This window comes from Cyanistes caeruleus, chromosome 4 (genome assembly GCF_971803275.1).
Source record: "Cyanistes caeruleus chromosome 4, bCyaCae1.hap1.1, whole genome shotgun sequence".
NCBI lineage: Eukaryota > Metazoa > Chordata > Aves > Passeriformes > Paridae > Cyanistes > Cyanistes caeruleus.
The window spans coordinates 14,685,114-14,707,441 of NC_141704.1; the positions used below are offsets into that span (position 1 = coordinate 14,685,114).

Here is a 22,328-nt window from a genome sequence, read left to right on the forward strand (position 1 = left end):
TAAATACATATCAAAAGTGAAGTAACTTCGTATCCCTGATACCTTGAATATTGCACCACGAGTGCTGCAGTTGTGATAGTCCAGGAAAGTGGTCACAAGTTGTTTCTCTGTATAAACCTGTGTGACATGAAGAAAATCAGAATTGGCTTATCCTTCTGCTAAGGGCACTATGATGCAAGATCCTTGGCTTAATGGTACTGCTACTTTTCTTGAGAGATCTTTACTTGAGATTCCTCCATAGGATGTTTTTCTATTACAGTTGCGTTGCACTGAGGAGCTGTTATTGAATTGGTAGCAGGGAAACTCCAGATCATGAGGAGAAGGACATGAGACAACGAGCTATTTAAGCTGAGCTGCTTCTCTTAAAGCAAAGAGGTGTGCAGCACTGCTTGACTTAACCCATGTGCACTGGGAAAGGCTTTACTCTCCTTAGCGTGCAAAATGTGCATGCTGCAGAAGGTACCTTGAGGAAGAAGCACTGTACGAATTTCTACCACCCCCCACCCTCCAGTACTGCAGATATTTTCCCATATGATCAGAATATATGTTTTGTTATCTCTATGTGGATCACTCGTGTTTGTGGACACAAGCTTGGTTGTATACAAATCTGCTAGTGTAGAAACTGAGCAATTGCTGTGATTCCTGTATTTTCATTATAACTATAGTTATACTTACATTACTGTCATGAGTGCTACTTGCATTATAAAGGCATAATTGAAACTTAGCTTTTAAAATCATGCCTTAGGCTGTAAAAGGCTTACAAGGCTTTTGTTTTTTAGAGTAATAGTTATAAAACCATATAACTGGTACCTGTCTTCCTACCAGTCATGCTGTTTTCTGCACAAGTGGATAAATGTAGCAATTCCTATAAAAATACAGTTCTGTGTGTTGATGTTTGCAATGTGTTTACCCATGGCAGTCACAGAGTTACTGGAAATATACATTAGACAGACAGTGTTTTTTTGAATGGCTTTTATGAATAGGAAATTAAATCATTCAGTGTTACTTTTTCTCTAAAATGTTAGTTTTTTCACTATAACACTGAGTTTAGTGTTCTAATTTTCATTTTTCTTTTAATTAATTGCAAGTGATAGTCAAGAAAATGTGTTTTTCTGCTCATCTTCATCTGAAGCTTCATGTTTGGAGACAGTTGCTAGACTTTTAACCCAGTGAAACCTAAAGCAATTTACAGAGAAGTTAACCAGTTTCACTGTTGTGATGGCTGCACTTGTAGAAAGTGGCACTGTGAAAAACAATTTAGATCTCAGTTGAAGAGTATAACTGTAGCTTTCAGGTATAACCTGAAGGCATGCTTTTGGCTCAGTTGTAGTTCAGCTTCTAAAGCTTGTTTATGTTTGCATAGACATCACTTTCCTTAGAATTCTTGTAAGTTGGGTAAAGCATCACTCTAGTAGAATTAGGGAAAGAATGGTATATAAGCAAAAGTGTAACGTTGGACATTTTCTGTATAGCTTTCAAATTTTTGCCCTTGTCTTCCAAAAAGAAAATTTCTCTGCACAGAAAATACATGCTAATCCTTGAAGCATTCAAGCATTGTTCTGGAGTTTTTGATGTAGGATTGCTTTTTTTCAACCATGTAAGGGTTGTGTTTAAAATGCTGACTTCCTGGCATAAATGAATGGCTCTGCGGATGAGCCCTGACAAATCTTTCTGGGTCATTATAAAACCACACTTCCCTGCTGGAAATTGCAGTTTGTGTGGCTATGTCAGCAAAAGAGCCAGATTGGCACCCCCAGCCTCTCAGATAGTGCTTGTGGTGATCTGTGCCACAGCACAATTGCATGCCAGCCAGCAGATCAAAAACCTCAAACGGCCGGTGAGGGAGCTGAGATGTGGATGCTCTTCCAGATCCCCTGCCTTGCTGGATGGGAAAGCAACTTCTTACCTGTGGCTGGGGCTGCCTCAGGACCTGACCACCTTCAGCTGCCAGTTCTTCCTAGGTGTGAGCAGCACATACAGTGCAGTCTGCTGGTGCTAAAGAATGCCTGCAGAAAAGTGCTGCTTATCTCAATTAGTATTTATTTAAACTGAAACCACTCTTGAAGTAGGTTGAGTAGTGCTTGACTTACGTGTTTAAACAAGCTGTCATAAAGAAAACTACTATATTCTATTCATAATATTCAAGTGAAAATAAAAAAATACTCATATTTTCTGAAGTGAGAAATTTTTGCAATATGGTAAAGATAAGTGTTGAGTGGTATAAATATCTAGGCTGCTTTACTCTTTCACAGTTGAAAGGTCTGAATCTTACAATGCAGTTACAGATTTTTGAAAATAGTTCTTGATCAAAATTAATTCAGAAACAGAACAAATTAGAACTTTTTTCCTAGTTGCTTTTGGTAGCTTTTACTTACTTCTGATATTCTAGTATTGCTATAATTATTCAAAAATGCATTTCTTCACGATTTCTTGTAGCTTTCTGAAATGAGATCTTACAGATACGAGCTATAGGCCCAGTATGGCATTCTCAGTGGGATACTTAGGAACTCAGGCAGCTGGGTGGGCTCTGGCTGGGAATTTCACAGCTTGGATTACTAGGAACAGATGGTAGCCATAAAGAATGAGTGAACACGGGTAACTAATTCCAGGTTTCTGGGAAGTGTAAACTGACATCTCGCATGTTAGGTGTGGTTATAGGACAGTTGTAAAGATTTTGCTACACATTTTCTGGATAATTATATTGATTATTTTGCCTCTGGTTAGTTAAATTCCATTCTCTCTTTCTCATTTTGTCACTCAGGATAAATTTCCTCTTAACATGTTTTTATTTTTATTATTATAATCTTGAATAATCTCAAAATAAAGTGGAATAGAAAAAGTTACTTGTTTAAGAATGGTTTCTTCCCAAAATGAGCTATAGATAGATATGGAATATATCTATTCCATAGATAGTGCTAATGTTGAGTTGAATAGGACCCCACAGATGAAGTGGTTCTATCACTTGGAATCATAGAACATCCTCAGTATTTTTTGAATTACTGCCTGTTATTAAAAACTACTACATTCTTTTTATAACTCCTACGCTGTTTTCTTTTAATAAAGTGAGTAAACAAAGCTTTATTTTAATAAACTTTCACACTGTAGCCTGTAGGTGGTTCTTGTCTGTCTTCCCTCAAGTGTCATGACTCACTTTTTTCCATTTCATAACTCCCAGTTTCCAGATTAAAAATATTCCTTGACTTAGAGAATTTCAGTGTAGGAAAATCAGTACTATGATAAATAGTTCCTCCTTGATTATGCTTTGTTGAATATTTATGTCTCTTCACTACATATGATTACCCTAGGCTGTTCTTCTGAGATACTGTCCTGGAGATGCCAGAGAAAGTCATGGAGCATAATTATGGAGAATTTTATTCTGTGTTGGCATGTTAATTTTGTTATGACCTGGATTTATTTCTGTATCTTTTGAACATGGGAGAGCTTGAAACTTGAAATTTCTCTTGTGGAAGGCTAATGCTATTTTCTTGGGGCATTGCATTTATGGTACGAGAGTTGTGGTTGCTCCTACTGGACGCAATTTGAGGTTTTCTTAAGCGAGGAAGGATTTTGTGGTTTTGATCCATGCTGATAACACGCAACAGTGAAAAAGCCTTCTTGTGGTTGTCAGAAAATTAATATATGATTGTTCTATAAATATGGCTCATCAATATATGATTGTTCTATAAATCTGAGACAATATCAACTAGTGAGGAGCTTCATTTGCATTTCTTCAGATTGCTCTGGTCCTTGCTTCCTTCACAGCTGCATGCCACATAGTAGCATTGGGTTTTGATTATAATTACAATGTTGGTCACATGGATTTGGATTGGTGGCTAGTTAGGGACATAAAGGTCTGGAATTACTTTGTCTATTAGATGTTCAGCAGTATGGGTTCTTTAGTTATGATGGACCAGCTCTCTACAATTCAGTAAATTAGTGTTAAATTACCAGACTTAAATGAAGGCCGCTGATGTTGGACCTCCATCCCAGAAGAGATGCAGCTAAGTCTGTCCATTACTGTGATCTATATTCTCATGTGATTTTAGTGCTGCTGGTTTGTCCCTCTGCCCTTGTGCATTTCAGTGCACGGTTGTGCCGCAGCTAAGAAATTGACTTCTACTAATCTGACGTAGGGGAGATACTAAGTGGGGAAGTGTGCTGCCAATTATCCTTGAAATAACTTTCATTAAGCAGTTACAAACTGCTGATAATGCCTTTACTACATATGTGCAGTGGGTGGGAAGCGTAGATATTAGAGGGGACTTGAGCTTTCAGTGATATTCATACTCAAATACAAGCTGTGCAATGAATATTTTAGCTTTATCTGCTAGGGAAATGGTTAGTGTACTAGAACAGCATTCAAATACACTGCTTTCTCAAGTATTTCCTATTAGCGCGTTTAATAAGGCTCTGTTATCCCCTTTGGTTGACTGTCATTACTGAAAGCTGAAGTGTTAACTGTAACAGCACAAAAGGATTCTATGAGACTATAAAAAGGTTTAATTTCTGATTAGGCTGAGCAATATAATTGTAATATGTTGTGGAGTTGTCTGATGAATAGGAGGTGGCTGATTGTTGACAGCTCCTGTATGTGTTTGTGAAAACTAATGGTCTTTTAAAACAAGTATCCTTTGCAGTTATAATGTATCCCTTTTTGTTAGTAATGGATTACTTTTCTCCACAAACTATTTAAATCAATTCTTCTTTGACGGTAAAGATTTTGTAGTTATTGTAGAACTTTTCAGTTCTTTCAAGGAGTTAACCTGACATGTTGCCCCTGTCCTCCTGAGTTTTGCTACTCAAATGTGAGCAATGTTCTAAAATTATCAGTTGGCAAGAAAGCTGGTTTTGCCAGAGTAAACCAAAACCTTAAAGTATAATTTTGTGGAAACACAGATGAAAGAAAATACTTGATGAAAGTCTCTTTGTCTATATAATGTGACATACTTCTGGGGGTCAATCATATTTCCAAGGCACTAAATTTAGATTGCATGTCAAGTCTCCAAGATGTAGGAAGTTTACCAGGTTTCCTATAAAGTTGCTGTGAGAAAACAGCTCAGCTGTAGGTTGGCAAGTTTCCCCTTGTCACCATAGGAATTTACTGTTTACTTATACTCCCCTCACACCCCCACAAAAAGCTCACCTTGACTTTGTATTCAAATTTTCTTGTAGCATAGCAACCTCTGCTAATATTTAATTCCTGATTCTCTTTGTCATAAACTTGCTTCTTCATCAGGGTTACTCCAGAAATCCTCTGTCTGTGGAATTACTTCCTGCTTGGAATCTTTACCAATAACACAAACTATTATGGGATGTTTCTTAATTAAGTGAATTTGAAAGTCGGCAGCATTAAAGTTTAACATTTTAATGAAAATTTGCTCTTGCAAGGTATGTGTAATATTTTACCTTGGTTAAGTACCTTAGTGCAGCTTTATATGTTAGTGAAGGATGTTCTGAAAGGACATTTTTTAGTTTCTGCCAGTTCATTTGGAGCTCCTAACAGCACAGATTTTTGTAATAAGCTGTGTATGTTCTTTGTTGTTAATAGAGATGAATTGCTAAGTTGCTGTGCTCTGAAATAGCATCAGAGATTTCTTTGCACTTTTTTTATGATTATTTCACATTTTAATTTTAGTTTCCACTTGGGCACTCTGGAGTCCCCTGGTGGTTCAGGTTACTCCATTGTCATAACTAGTCCTGCCTGGGTGCTGGTACAGTCTTATGATGTCATTGTGAACTGTTTAAAGGAGATAAGTGGTACAACCCCCTTAAGAGGCAGGTGGATGGCTTTCTAGCTGGTTGTGCTCCCTGGTTTGCTTGGTTTTCATGCAAAGGGTCACACAAGCTGGACAGGAGGGACAGAACCACAATATAAAGAGACATCAGTTCCTGGATGTGCCTCCTCAGTACTTGTAGTTAACCATCAGTCCTTTTTCTTACTGCGCATGGAAGACTAATTGAGTTGCAATAACAACAACAGTTTGTCAGGATCCCTTCCCTGTGTTTTTAATGCTCCTGACACTGGTTATTGGTTATTGATGCCAGTGAAAAGACTGACACTTACATTCCTATTACCTTGGAGCTCTTTCATTGTGCCAGGAGTAAAAGTGCATTTCTCTCAATATCCTGTCTCCAGCTTTTGTTACTCATCTGTTGTTTTTATGACGCAGCTTCCCTCCTATCGGCAGGAGAAATGACAGGAGCTGTGGTGGAAGTCCTGATCTGGACAGGATACATTTATATCTGTCTGATTTTGAAAAAAGAAGTCTTTAAAATTATTCCATCTCCTTAACATTAATGCTCAAATGCATTTTACAAACAATAACTTGGATTCCTTTTGTAGTCCTTGTGTTTTCTACTATAATTTCATTTCTTAAAATATAATTCTAATTATCATTGGCCTTTTTATTTCTATTGTCAGTAGGTTTGTTGACTTAATTTCTGAACTTTTTAATGAATTCTTTGTGATGCTTACATATTCTTACTGGAAATACCTTTCTGGATGATAAGTGATTCTAAGATGTCTTTTCACATCACTGGTCTATTGATTGTCTTAAAATTGAGCTGTGTACAGACTCGTCTTTGCTTTCTATGGATATGCCTGCAGACTATTGTAGGAACCCTAGTAATAAGTCTCTTAAGTGATTTTAGGAGTGGAAAAACATTTAATATGATGATTTCAGCCCATTGTGTCATCTGATGTTTCCTGTATATTAATTAGATGCATCTTCTGGGCAAAATTTAAGGAACCTTCTGCTATGTTTTTTCTAAGCTTTATCCTTTAATGAAAACAGAAAGTTCATGCTTTGGTTACTCAAGTGGATAAAGACTGGACTTCCCTGCTCTCTTTTCTCATATTTCATAGCTGTGGTGCACAATGTAGAGCTTCAGCCTTCTCTGACAGATTTCCAGTTAATTGTTTTCATTTTCTTTTTCTCATGTCTTGTCACTTATCAGCTCTATTAGTTAGGTAGTAATATACTTGCCTGCAGCAAGAATCTTTTATTTGGTGTGAGCAGTTTAACAGTGAGAGCTTATTAGAAAATGTCATCTAAGTGTAAATGAAAGCATTCTCGTAGGAAGGATTAAGGAAAGATTCCATTGCAGCTATATTTGGAAAGCTGTTCTTTGTTTTCAAATTTCTTTAATGTCAGGCTATTAAAATAATTACATAATAAATACTGGTTATGTATTTTATACTTGAATAATGCTTAATGCATTGCTTCTGTCTATGCCTTTTCAGAAGAACTTATTCTCCTGTGTTCTAGTGTGTCTTAAATAGAAGTCAGAGGAGGAAAGTCTGGAGAACATTGATGCATTCTAAGGCAACTAAAAGCAAATGAGTAATGTAAATAACACTTGAGAATCTAAATCTAAATTAGATCTAAATCTAATCTAAACCTAATTAGATTAGATTAATCTAATCTAAATATTTAAAGTCTTTTTTTTTTTTTCTTGTATTTTGATGGGTTTCAGAATGGCCATTTTTTCTCTCCTAGTGTTTTTTTTCAAGAAGAACTTTGCTTTTGTGTATGAATGCTTACTGCATGTCAGTCAGATAAACTGGGGAGGCTTTCCTAATTGCCTCCTCCTGTTCCCTGAAACCTCCTGCTGCACCCTTTCAGACTCAGAGTAGCAAAGCATATGTTTTGATATTGAAACAATGATTGAAAATATGTGACAAATGTGTCTTCTGAATTGAGATTTTTGCTTAAATGTTTTGAATCTGTAGGTTTTGGGACACATGGTAGAGGAAGTAAGGTCTGAAACAGAAATCCAGAAAGGCTGTTTCAGACAGCAAGATTGTGAACACATTTCTCAGGGCAGGAAAGCTGCCATGGAAGTTGCAGAATTACTGAGTCATTCTGGTTGGAGATCCACATGTTGAGATGGTCAGGGTCTAACTGATCATGGTTCTGGGCAGCCTGCTCTAGCTGCCCCTGCTTGAACAGCGATCAGACTAGATGATCTTCAAATGTTTCTGGCAATCTAAGCAATTCTGTGTGATTTTGAGCTAATACTCTAAATCCTAAGGTTTCCCTGAGAAATCTTGTGCTATTTAATGCAGGTTTAATAATAATAAATAATTTCAACTACTGTATTAATATATACATAATATCAACTACTGCTAGCTGAATAGCACTGGCTAGCTTGTGACAGGATTGTTGGGGTGTGCAAGCTTCCTTTTCTCTGTTTGTTTCTGTAGTCATCAACTTGTGAGAAGAATGCAGCAGAAACAATGCTGCAAAATCTGTTGTCGTGATGTGGCTTGTTCATGGCTTTTTGTGAATACGTTAACTTTCATGCCACCCCTATGTTATGCAACAGGTTTTTGTTTCACCTGTAAGAGGAAAGTGTTGTAGCTGTGGCTATCAGTGGTTCCAGTAGTGTCTCAGGGCTGATGGTGTGCTCTGAACACAAGTGAGAGCTTCTGGTCTGGATGATGGTGTGGCTCTGCTTTTTTGGACACCTAAGAAGCATTTTTGGCTGGCTTGCTTTGAACAAGATTCTTCTGCAGGTCCTATGTACAGTCAGTTTTCATTAAGAGTTTAAAGGCAGTAAAGTGTTTTTTTTACAAAGCAGATATTGTTTTTGGTTGTGCAGATCTTTCTAACTACTTTTTAGTAAAAACCACATACAGATGTTGCCATCTTTACTTCTCAAATTAGCTTTACTACATGATTATGTGTGTCAAAGATACATCTTAACATACAGTCCCAAGGAGCCTATGGGAAGATGGCCACAGCGCAATGGGGGAACAAGCACGGGCATTAGAGGTGACATGCCCAAGGCAGAAGGATGACAGGGGGAGCAGGAAGGCTCAGCCTCAGTAGGCCAGGGCTGCCACAGCTGTAGGGCCCTGCCCCTCTGCCCCAGCCGCTGCCTCGTGTGGGTCCTCAGGGGCTTGTGTTCGCAGCAAGTGGACACACTCCTGTGCTTTCCCAAAAAGGTTTTTCTGTTATATGTGTGCAGTCTCCATCATTTTAATCATCATTATTTCAAATACTGATGTGAAATATGGGAGAGAAATACCCCTAATGGTGGGCTGGGTTTGAAAATTCACTTCTCTTGTCAAATACACAAAGGGCTATTTGAATGCTTCTTTCCATGGTGCATTCTGGTTGGCTTTGAAAATTGGTTGAATGAATTTTTAATGATCTTTTTTCTTTCCCCTGACATTTTTATTTGAGTTTTTTATTCCGTGCCGGTTGTTCAGTCAATAAGAAAGAGAGGCATTGGCATGTCCTGGGAGGCTCTGCTGGGAACTGGGTTATCATGCTGAGTGGCTGCTGTGAGTGTTTACCTATCGCAACAAAGGATCTTCTCATGCCATTTTATTATTACACAATCTGTATTCCTCGCTTGAGCTTTTGGAGGCTCCCAGCAGTCCTGTCAGGCTAACCTTGTTGCTAAAGATGATTTTGTGCTCTTAGTTTGGTGAGTCAGCCAGGCAGTGGGGCACTAGCTGAAGCCTCTGCCATCCCATGAGGAAGCCATTCTACTGTGACACAAGCAGGGACCCATAGCTGTGCTTCAGGAGCATGTGCATGCTTTTAGGTGGCCCCATTTCTTGCTGGGGCTGTAGCACTGGCCAGTGCTGGTGTGGAGATGTCTGTGTGGGGCTGGTGGAGCTGCCGCTGGCTGGAAGATGTGTTGTGTGAGATGGTGCTTGGCTGTGCTCACTGTGCTCAAGTTGTATCTCACCTGACTTCAGTCAAAATATGTTTTTGGATGGCTGCTGCCAATGTACTTCCAGTTTTAACTACAAAAGAGATCACTGTGGCTTGTCAGCATTGGTTCTTGTAAGGAAGTAGGGATTTGGGCCACCAAAGCATGTGCTGCACCCAGGTGTGCTCTTCATGCACTGTTGAACTCTGTTTTTACAGTTTGTATATGTTCCTTATGTACATTTCTGTCTTCGGCACAAACAATTCATCACATAGTTGTAGGAATTACTACCAGTGTTAAGACAGAATAAAAAGCAGTTGTGGTTCAGCATTAGTCCTGGTTTCCTTATGGTGAGGTTTTTGCATTGAATAATAGAATGGCTTTGGTTGGAAGGAATCTTAAAGATCATCTAGTTCCAATCCCTCTGCATGGGCAGGGAGGCCACTAGATCAGGTCGCTCAGGGCCCAGTCAACCTGTACTCGAAACAGCACATGAAATATTTTTAAACCAAGTCAATAAACAATTTGTTCTGCAACAGTAATGAAATTACACAATAATAATAACAATAATGGTAATAATGCTTGGCCTTGTTTTTGTTTTTATCTGTGGAAAACATGCTAAAGTTATTTTTAAAGTTTTGTGAACACCTGATGTCTTCAGTTAGTCACTTTGACTTATGTGTGCTTACTTGGATCATAGCATCTCTTTCTTTCAAAATTACAGTTATACCAATCCTTTTATTTAATTACAGTGTACAGGCAGTGTGAATTGAAGAAAGTTTTTCTTTGAATCATTGCATCAAAACTTGAAATTCCAATACAGCTGCTAGCAACCATTTGCTTATGGTATGCTTCTAGGGTTCCTTAGTAGCATTTCCATTGTTTTCATACTGTGAAAGTAAAATTTGTCCAGCTTATTCTATTTAAGTGTGTGCAGATTTTGCCTTGAATGGAGTTAATTTTGTAAACACAAAGTCCTAAGTTTAAATCCAAAATATAGCCCATACTGGATGCTATGAAGAAGAATAACTCTACCCCAGCTGAAACTAGCACATTCTCCACCCCTTATTCCATCTAGATGCAGTGCATTCTTATTACCCATGAACCACCTCTCCATTCTTTGATATAATACACAGATATCATCCCCACAGTCTAAGGACCACCCCTGTGAAATGTCTGTAAAGTGTCCATAAATGTCCATGGAGTTCCTTCAGCCCATGACTTTGGGCTCCGTCTGTTAGGATGGTCACTCAGGGCAGGAGTGGTGGTGTTTTCTGTGGAGTTCCTGGACACCAAAGCCAGCTCAGTTCAGGTCACCACTTGTCATGTCCAGCCTTGGTCAGCAACTCGGCTCTGTGTAGCTGCTCACTCACTCCCTGCTGCTGGGGTGAAGGAGAGAACTGGAAGGGTAAAAGTGAGAAAACTTGTGGGTTGAAATGAAGACAGTTTAATAGGTTTAGCAAAAGCCACGCACACGTGCAAAGCAAAACAAGGAATTCATTCACCACTTCCCACGAGCAAGCAGTTGTTGAGCTATTTGCAGGAGAGCAGGGCTCCATCATGTGTTAGAGCTGTTGGGGAAGACACTCCACAACTCTGATTGTTCCCCCATTCCTCCTTTTTCCCTAACTATACATACTGAGTATGATGCCATGTAGTCTGGGATATTCCTTGGATCGGTTAGAGTCAGCTGTGCTGGCTGTGTCCTCTCACAACTACTTGTGTGCCCCCAGTGTCACTGGTGGTGTGGGGTGAGAGGCAGAACAGACCTTGACAGTGTAAGGAATAAAGAAAACATCCCTGAATAGTTAACGCTGTTTCCAATACAAATATAAAACATAGCCCTATACTAGCTACTAGGAGGAAAACGAACTCTGTCCCAGCCAAACCCAAAACAGTATTTTATGATGAAAAAGCAATGTAGTATCTCTTTCAATTTTATAACTGTAACTGAATTTATTCTTGTAGGTGTAGCATCTATGACTGTGCCAGTGTACATCGCAGAAGTGGCTCCGCCGCACTTACGAGGCAGATTAGTCACCATTAACACTCTCTTCATCACTGGAGGGCAGTTTTTCGCAAGTGTTATTGATGGAATCTTCAGCTACCTCGCCAAGGATGGATGGAGGTTTGTGAGCCTTCCTTGCTAAAAACAAGCTGCTGTAGTCCTGATTTGGTTGACAGCTACTATAATTCTTGTTGGTAAAACAGAATTTACATAGAAAGTGGTAAAACTGTATACTAAACTGGAACTTCAGTAAATAAATCTTGCCAAAATAGATCCATACTGCATTTGCTTAAGCTTAATATTCACAGTATGTGCAGGTTTTTTGACTTTACTAAACTTTAAAATGGGAGAGTAATAAATAAGTGTCACAAGCATGAATGAATTGTCATGATGTTTATGAAGGTAGCTTGCCTTTTTCATTTAGAATGATAACATGCCGATTTTTCAAAACGCAGATTTCCAGTAAGTAATATGCTGTATATGCAAGATAGAGGTGAAGTTTGAATATTCTTAATCTGAGCAGTGGTAATCTATCAGAATTGAAGGATATTGCAGCAAAAATTTGTAGCTTATGTTATAATAATTTATTTTCTGGGTAGCAAAAACCCAGTTCTCTCAGCCGTATGTCACATGCTCCAGGTGTGCAACCCATCTTAGTGATCCACTGTTACTCCTGGTTTGTGGCTTTCTCTTTTATTTGTAGTCTTAGTCTTCCAGGTGCAGCATGATGTGTTGAGTAGTGAAGAGCAATTGTTTCTGCAGCCTGCTGGCATGTGCTGGGTGACTTGCAGTAATGCTGTGTTTTATGCATGTGCCAAGTACTGCTCTTCTGGATTGAGTGAACTTCCTGTGAAGACACAGGCTACCACCTCAGTGATGAGGTATCCAAGTATGTTAGCTGCAGTGCTGGAGCTGTTAATTGAGGATGGTATACTGTCCTCAGCTAGTTTATTGCAACCCAAGGCTGAGCAGGGAAGAGTACAGATGGTCTGTCACCTGAAAGGAGTGGCCAGCAAACTGGTGGAGAAAAATCACAAAGGTTGTCTCCTGAGTCATAACATATAAGAAGGAAAATTACAGTAATTATTGTATCTCTTACTGACTGAATGGCTAAGCACTGGAGTGCTGCAACAAACAAAAAGGAACTTTAATTTTTCTTGACTCTGCTTGTTCTTGGAAATGCTTTATATTAAATTAAAATAAACCAAAGAAAACAAATATTTAATGTGACCCTTATGTCAGGTTAGCTTTATAAACCCTGCTAATGCCATCTTAATAGTATTGCAGCAGTATGTCAGTGAAGGAGAAATGTTACAGCAGACTTATTAAATTTCATGCTGGATTTTTTCAGGTCTGCTAGACATCTGGCTTCAAAAGCAAAGTCTTGTAATCTGTATAGGAAAGAACTATATTAGATTTCCGAAAGCTGGCTCACTACATGAAATGTCTAAAATTGCCTGATTTTACTCTAAATTGATTATATCAAAATGGCTTGCTCTGAAAATTACACCAACTCTAGAACTTGCAATGGATGTTCTCTTCCAACTAAACATTTTCTTTCATGCCAGCTCCTTTTACTCAACTGACCAGAATTTTGCAGGTTGGAAACTAACTTTAGTGAGAGAGCACTGTCTGTACATTTCTTGTGATAAACAATCTAATAGAGTCCAACTGGTATGAATCAAGATTTCAGGAGCTTTGATTGATTTTGCCTCCTAAGATGATTGGGGGCACCCAACTGCTTAGCTCTGGAGGCTCTGCTGCACCTAAGTGACTGAAGGGCTTTGGAGGAGCAGAAATTTAAGTAATAGGAGTCTGATGGACTAAATCAGTGTACTTAGATGCATTTAAACATATTTTTGCATGCACTTTGACAGGATACAGCTGTTGTTTTTAATCTCTATGAGTTTTTTTTACTCTTTATTTGAAACAGAAAAGGCTTTCTAAATATCACTCCAGTTAAGATATCGAATCTACAATTTGGTGAGCTTCAATGGTCTATGTATTTTGTATATGGCTACCAAAATGTTTGTGGAGAAAGAATAGTGTAGGATTAAATGAAGCCATTAATGAATAAGAGCATTAGTCACTGAGGAATGTGAACATTAGTGAATTAGTGGCACTGTTAGATATATTGACTGAAGACTACTCAGCTAATAAGCCTTCCACAGACTTTGTGGCTTGAATTTATTTTCTTTCTTATGCTTTTCTTTTTTAACTAATGGTGAGCTATATAATTTTTAAAGTGTTATCAAAAAAGGGGAGCTGTTCACTGAGCTCTTTCTAGGGCAAGTTTTGCTTGTATGACCTTTGGAAATTATGGCTGGTTTTAAGAACTTGAGGGCTCAGCTGGGGGTGGGATGACTAGTCTGCATGCACATTGTCCTGGGATGGTCATCCTCTTTGCATTGCCTCTTGGGTATTCTTTTTACCATTCTCCAGTTTTCTGCCTGTTATACTGCCCATGTATTTCTTAATTAAATCCACAAATGCCTCTAAGAGAGTATTTTTCCATTTTTACTCAAAATGCATTTCAATTTGACAAATACATTTGGTTTATTGCCCTAACATAAGGTTTTTGATAATGGTTATTCTCTCCTTCCCACTCAATTAGCAATCTCTTGCATGCTTTATAAAAAGATCCAGGTGAGAGGCTGCAGAATTACCTGTGAAAGCATGCATCCTGGGGTATGGAGAGAGGAGCTAGAGGAGAGATTAGCAAATCTTAATCTCCTGACTGATGTCAAGGTGTGAATGATTATGAGTACAAGCTAACTCAGTATTCAGAGGGACTGGTTTCTGGAGGTGTTTTAATGATTATATCCACTGATGTGAAACCTGTGATAAATGCAGTAATGTACAGGTGACACCAGCACTGTTTGAAGTCTTTCATGAAAGTGAAAAGAACCTGGGTGAAGTGTAAAATGGGAAGAGGTCAGATTTAAAAAGCAGAACCAAATTATCCATTGTTCTGCAGTTCTTTTTATCCTTTTATTGTTTCATTGAAGAAATACAAAAATGTGATGTGTATAGACCTGAGCAATCCATGAAAATTGGTGGTATGCTTGTCTTCCACAGCCTTTTCCCCCACTTTGGATGGAGCAAATAACCCTGCCAGAGTGTTGCCACAGGTGTCAGTGCTGATCCTTGGAAGCATGACTGTGCTTTTACCAGTGGTAATTCTCTGTTGAGTAGAGAACTAGCCTTAATGCAATAAATAGTAATCCTCAGGCATCTAAAATGCAGTTTTGATTTAAAACCTAACACTGCATTTGTCTGAAGATTTAAAAGCAGACTCTCTGAAAGATCTGTAAATTGCTGTGCTGGTGAAATGAACTTTTTTCAGTGTTTCTGCTTATAGTCAGAAATTTTCAAAATTAAAACTGGCAAATGTGTCTGTGTGTATGTACTACTGACCAAATTATGCATTTTTCTCTGGCCTTTTTGTTTGTTTGCTTGTTTGGTTTTGTTTGTTTGTTTTTAATCTGTCAGAGAAACAGTTAGTAGGATTTCAATCTCATTTTTGTCATCAACAGTACCTGGTTTTCTCCATGCACTTGCTTTCTCTTTCAGCTGATTATCATCACTGAAGGGTTTATCAGTTTCCAAACTAGTGGAATATTGCATGTTTTTTATTTAATCTAACTTAGTGTACTCAGGACCAGTGGGACTAGAGTCAGTGGTGGCAGAATAGACAACATGTCCCTGAGATTTCCTGGAAATTAAGGAAAGGGTCATATTTTCTAAAATACCTGCAGAATATGATTCTTTCCCCCTTAACTTACAGTGAGGAAAAAATACAAGGAGTGGGAGGTTTCATCTGTAAATACAGTTTGAGTAGCTGTAATTGAATCTTCTCCTAGCGTGTTTTTGTAGGCAAATAGTAGATATTCATCTATTTTCTTATTTATTTCCAGGTACATGCTGGGCCTGTCAGCTGTACCAGCAGTTATACAGTTTCTTGGATTCCTGTTTCTTCCTGAAAGTCCCCGCTGGCTCATTCAGAAAGGCCAGACTCAGAGAGCACGGAGAATTTTGTCTCAAATGCGTGGCAACCAGGCAATTGATGAAGAGTACGACAGTATCAAAAACAACATTGAAGAAGAAGAAAAAGAAGTTGGAGCAGGTATGCTGAATACTTGTTGGCCACTCTGTCTATCAATGAGGAGATAAAAATCAGAAGAAATGTTGAAGTTGTAGCCTGTGGGAACTTGATGCTTTGCTTTTTCTTGTCTGTTTTGCTGTATTTTTTGTTTTGAAGTATTTCATGTACTGGTAGCTTCAAAAATGAAAATATTTCTCTGACCCTGCACTTTCAAATTAGGTTCTGATTTTTTAAGTGAGGGAAGAGTAAAGTTGTGTAGGATTCTAAGTTTATACCACCTACACTTATGTGAGAATTGATTTTAGAAAATTGATCAGTGTAAGAATGCATGTTTCAAAGTGTGGAAATAAAATAAACTTTGGTTTCTTTCTTCAGTGGAAAAGGCCAAACAGACACGAGAGAGATCAGAAGGCATTGTACATGCCTCAATTATCCAGAGGCCCCTTCCCAGCAAAGTGCATTCTAGGCAAGAAGCCTTTGGAAAGATGTACAAAATGAGGCCTGTAATGCAGAGATTCTTTTTCTGTAAAAGCAACTTCTGAAAGTCCTTTTGATTTGTCCTCAAGAGAAAAAGGCACCTAAGTAAAATAATTTTTTCTCTCATTTGAAACTTTGTCATATTTGCTCAGAACCTTATGTTCATGTGTGTACTTATAAAACCAGATTACCATTTGATTGACTTTCTGTACTCTGCATATTTTTTCTTTGCTTTCTGCTGGAAGTGTTGACCTGGGAATGTTAAGTTAGCCTTTTAAGGGTTCTTGATAGGAAAATACTATAGCTTCTCAGAGCTGGTGGAAAGAAAAGTGGAAGTCACTTTACATCTGTGTAAATTGAGATTCAGCATCTGATAATACCTATTCTCACTGCCTTATTGAGCTTGTCTTTGAACCTTACAATAAATAGTTATGTGTCTGGAAGAAGTTATTTGACATATAGTTAAAGGATTTTCAAAATATTCATCAATAGTGTGAAGCAGGACTGTTTTTTTTCCCTCACATTCAGTTTTTGAGGTTTTGGATGCCTTTTTTCCCCAGTTTTTTGGGGTTGGGAAATGAAGTTCATTAAAACTAATTTGTTAAAAAGATGAAGTGGATATTCACAGAACATCTTGAGCTTAAGACTCCTGTGCTTAGCATCTTCATTCCAACTAGGGATTGAGCTATTTCCACTTCTGTGGAAAACCACTTAATGTCTAGTACTAAAGTATAACACTTTGTAGAAATAAAAGGAACAGGCATTTAGTCTACTCAGTCCCTTGTTTTCCATCACTGGGCTATAGGGTATGACCTTGCTTGTCACTCTTAAATCTTTTGTCATGATGCTTTTTGACAGTTGTGAATCAAATGTGGTGTTGTAGGTGCAGTAGGACTGACTCATCGTTAAATCAGTCCTTTGTATATTTTTAACTTGGACTGAGACACTAGTTGGGTTGACAATCAATGAGATTGTTGTCAGGGTTATGCAGATCTTTTGGTTTCCCCCCACACACTTCCCCAAAAACTTAGTGTTCCTGGAGTTTAGTTAAATCGATCACATTCCTAGGAGAGTGCTTGCTTACCATCAGTGTTTTGCTCCCAGGTAATCTACAGCTTCAGTTGTGTTGCCCAAGAGCATTATAAAAATGAGGGTAGTTACCTGTATATGCTGTCCCATTTATTATAAATGCTTAGCAGACAGGCATTGGACAGCTATGGTCACTTCTGATTTTGATTATTATTGTACTTAACTCATTTAATTCAAGATCTTAATTGTTATAGATACGTTGTATGTCAGCATTAAGACATACATTACTTTTGTTACCTTTCTGTGACTTACAGTTGGTATTTACAGGTGGTGTTAAATTGTAATTACTTTCATTTCTTGAGGAGTTGTCTGGATCCCAGGTATTGAATTTTGCTTGTGTAGTGAAAAAGTGATTTTCTGTTCATGGTTTCTTTGGCAGGTTTTTAGGTATTGACAACTTAAATGTGTGCATCTGCAAAGATATTGCATTTTATTTTGTTATGGATATATTAGTTGTGGGTTGTTTTTTTTCATTCTTTTGTTTGGTTTTTTAAAATCTGTATTAATGTAAAACTTTTTTTTTATTAATGTCTCCTACTTGTGGCAGACAGTGTTTTAGAGTTGTAGTTAATAGCAATGACAGATGACTGTAATTCCTATCAGACATTTTGAACTGCATTCCAGTTTCACAAAAAACTTTAATAAACCTGAACTGACAGTGTGTGTACATGACAATCAAGGAAAGATGACTTTGCAGATTGAAAATCATCTGGCTTACTTTTAGGTAAAAGTGCCTTTTCCTTTCCTATCTTTTTCTTTCTTGAAAAAGGACAGATGTTCTTTTTCATTGACTGATAAACAAGCATCTGCCGGTTCCTTAGGGCTTCACTTTCTAAAATGAAACTAAAGCTGTGTTTGACTCCTCTGAAAGGGAGTAACACAGTGTAGCCATAACACATTCTCCAGTCCCACACTAAAGAACTAAAATGCCTTTTGTAACTGTTTCATCAGCTGTTCTCCTCATGGAGGAGTGAATCACAGGGAAACTTCATCTGTATTCTTTAAGTAATTTTAAAATTTGGTTTAAATGTGTGTCATAAAACTAGAGAACTTAATTGCATTTTTCACATGGTCATCAAGCAGCCTCTGTCTTCAAAATGACAAAAAAATGCCTTCAGCAGCAAACTTCTGCTTCAAAAGCCTTCTATACAGTTTTGGGATACCTGTTCAGCAAATAATTCACATTTCTGTATCCTTTCCAATACATTCAATCAAATCAGTGCTGCTGATACTGCTAAGCAGCTTATATTTTAGCATTTTGAGATTGGCATCTGGAAAATAATGTATCTTTTTGACAAATACTTTCCTCATGACTAGTTATGCAAATGGCATTTTTTCTGGCAGTCGTGGGTACTGCTTTTGCGTGCTCTGTTACATACTTGCAGTGTGACTGCTGGTGCTGTAACCTTGCATTTTGAGAGGTGGAGGGGAGGGCATTGTGTTCTGCAGCAACATTCCTAGACAAGCCAAATCTTGGTCATCGTCTCTTAACATCATCTCTCAGATACTGTGGTGCAAAAACAGGCTGTTGATAGGAAAACTGGAATGAGGAAGATTTTAGAAAAAGAGTGTTTCCCAAGAGTTGAGCAAAGAGTAGTTTATAGGTGCAGAGTGGCCTTCCTTCTCAAATATGCTGTAGACTCACAGATTCCCCAGTGTTTGGCTTAGGTTCTGAAGGCTCTTGGAGAGAAAAGGGAGAGAATGGTCAGAAGGGGTTTGCAGTTGAGAGGAAGATCAAAGATGTTGCTGGGAAAGCATTCTGGCACAACTTTTCCTAGCAAAACAAGTCTGACTCACACTGCTGCTGAATTGTAGTTTTTAGTACAGTTAAGGCAGAGGTTCTGTAGTGCACCTTAGTTAAAAATAGGCAATCAAATCATTGCAATGCAGGTAAGCTCTGGCACAAACGCTTAATTGCAGAATCAAAGAACCATGGAATGGTTAGGGCTGGAAAGGACCTTAAAGATCATCTAATTCCAATCCCCCTGCCTAAGGAAGGAAACCTTCTACTCTGAGCCTCATGCAACCTGGTCTTGAGCACCCTCAGGGATGGGAAATCTACTTCTCTGGACAGCCTGATCCAGCGCCTGAATACCCCCACAGTAAAGAATTTCCTCTTAGTTTCTAATCTAAATGTACACTCCTTCATTTAAGGCCATTCCCCCCATCCTGTCCCTGCATGCCCTCTTAAAAAGTCCCTCTCCAGCCTTCTGGTAAGTGCCCCCTATATACTGGAAGGCTGCTCTAAGAGCTCTCCAGAGCCTTCCCTTCTCCAGGCTGAACAGCCCCAGTTCTCTCAGTCTGTTTGTTGGAGAGGTGCACCAGCTGTGTGGTCAACTTATTCTCTGGATTCATTATAGATCCACATCTGTTTTATCCTGGGAGCCCCAGAGCTGGCTGCAGTACTCCAGGTGGGGTCTCATGACAGCAGAACAGAGGGGAAGAATCACTTCCCTTGACCTGCTGGTCACATCTCTGATGCTGCCTAAGATGTGGTTGGCTTTCTGGGCTGCTGTTAGACACTGTTTGTTCATGTCCAGCTTTTTGTTTGTCAGCATCCTCAAGTTCTTCTCCTCAGGGCTGCTTTAAATCCATTCTTCACTCTATCTTTGTGCTTGAGATTGCTGTGATCCTGCTGCAGCTCCTTGCGCTTGGCCTTGTTGAACTTCATGAGGTTCTCACACACCCCACCTGTCAGGATCCCTCTGGATGTTATCCCCTTTCTCCAGCATGTCAACTGCACCACACAGCTTGGTGGTGTTGGCAGACTTGCTGAGGGTGCACTTGATCCTGCTGTCCATGTCACTGTCAAAGCTGTCACTATACTGACTTGTGAGGAATTCACTTGTCCCTTCTCTTCATCTGGACATTGAGCTGTTGACTGCAAGTCTTTGAGTATCACCAGCCAGACAATTTTTTATCCACTGAGTGGTCCATCCATCAAATCCATGTCTCTCCAGATTTGGATATCCAGGTTTTGTCTATCCAGGTTTGGATAAGGGTATCATGCAGAACAATGTCAAATGCTTTACAAGAGTTTTAGTGGATATTTATTGCCCTTCCCTTCTCTACCACTGCTGTAACCCCATCGTAGAAGGCCACCAAATACGTCAGGCCATGGGTATAGATGAATTAGCTTGTGCTCTTAAGCAAAGTGAAGTGTGGGATTTGTAATGTTAGTTCTAGAGCAAGCATTTTGGAGTGAACTTGATGTGAATGTGGTGGTTTGTGCATAAAAATAAAGCTGTCTAGCAGACCTTTTGCAAAAGTTTTACTGGCTGCCAGTGTAGTAGTCACTTCTGACTGGAAATAAATCATTATAGCATCCAGTTGAGACATTTTAAATACATTGTTAGTTTTCCATATGCTGGACAGTACTGCAATGTTCAAATTGGAGAAAAATATTAGTTTGTACTATCTTTCTGGGTGAGAAATGTCTGCAAACTGCATGGCTCTTCCTCACACCCCAGCATGTAGCTGTACTTAGCTGTGATGTGCCAGGATGCATGGATGGTATTTCACACAAAATCAGAAGTGTTGTGTTTGGGTACTAACTTAGCATCTTGATGAAATGAACATCATTTGCATTAAGACTAGACATTTATTTTTGTGTAGATGAAGGATGTGTAACTGTGAATTGTAATTAGGAGAGCAGCCTTATTTATTGCACGTTTCTCTAACCTGTGAATTAGGGTTGAGATTCTTGACCTTATCTGTTCTGCATGTGGACATTTGCCTTTTGTTATCTGTTGTTATCCACGTAGGTGTGTCAGCTTCTGCTCATGAGGATGTCTTCTTTGCTCATGTTACGCTTACTGATTTTGCCATGTAGAACTACTGGGGCTCAGCAGTGCATAGAACCATGCTTCTTCTGTGAAATTCAGTGAGACATTTATAAAATCGATCATTACAATGTAATATTGTTTAATCTTCCATTCTGTGTCTGTACCAGAATATTATGTAATGGGCACTGCTTCTAGATTAGACATTTTCTTGTGTTTCATGATTTTAAGGCACTTTTGTAATAGCTGAGCTTTTTTTGTGACACCAAGAAAGTGTCACTCTTTCAGTCTTGCAGGCTTGACTCAACTTTTTTTTCTGTATTTCCTATTTCAGCAGTGAGTCAGTCTCCTTTTTAATGTTTTGTATTTCCCTGTTGGAGATAAATACGTTATGACAGAAAGGTAAAACCACCTCATTGCTGTTAGGTTTCAGCTTGTAATTTTATCCATTTATCCACTGAGAGCTAAAATATGATATTATGAGGCAGGAGATCTGGACTCTCAGTCTTTCTGGGTTCAAGTATTTCTATTTCTTGCACCTTTTCTTCTTAAGTAATATTTTAACTTTTTAGTATTCCTGGCTTTGGCTTTGGCTGGAAGTATTTGATATGTGTCTTTCCACGGAGATACTTAGAAGCTTGCAGTGTTTTCATTCTTATTCATAATTCTCCTCTTGCTTCTGGGAGTTCTTTTTATCCCAAGGCCATTGCCTGACATGCTTGATGCTCACAAAGAGATAGTCATGCTTATTATTATTGGACATCAGCTGGAATCTTATTTAATGAAATGTGGCAATACTGTGATGCTCTGGTAGGACTGTGCAGATCTCTGAATAATTCCACTTCCAGGCACTAAAATCCTTTGCAGTTAATTCTTCTTTTATGATAATCAGTGGCTTTTCTTATGTGTAACCATGAAATTAGATGGAAGACTTTGGGACAAGAGGAAACAAAGGTTTTGGGTTCAGGATTTGTTGAAGAAGTCCCCAGATACAATGTGGGTGGTAGTCATGTCTGCCTGAAATTCTTGCTTCTGACAAACCAAATGCTAGTGTCAGTTCCAAGTGGGTTTTGCCTTTAGGTTTTTAGGTCCTTTAGGACACTTGGCTGACGCAAGAGGTACCTGACTGGAATGTCTTGATTTCATTCTTGTGCTTTAACCATTTTATATATAGAAGTATTACTTTGTTCCCTTGAGA

The 22,328-nt window shown here is 38.6% G+C and overlaps 1 protein-coding gene across 3 annotated transcripts in view; it reads left to right on the forward strand.

The window, feature by feature from the left end:
• SLC2A13 (solute carrier family 2 member 13) overlaps window positions 1-22,328 on the forward strand; it is a 143,752-nt gene that overhangs the window by 17,673 nt on the left and 103,751 nt on the right. For all 3 annotated transcript variants that reach the window (XM_086886818.1, XM_086886819.1, XM_086886820.1), the window contains 2 exons: window positions 11,638-11,797; window positions 15,595-15,803. In XM_086886818.1, the coding sequence (XP_086742944.1) occupies window positions 11,638-11,797; window positions 15,595-15,803 (369 nt within the window). The remainder of the gene's footprint in view (window positions 1-11,637; window positions 11,798-15,594; window positions 15,804-22,328) is intronic.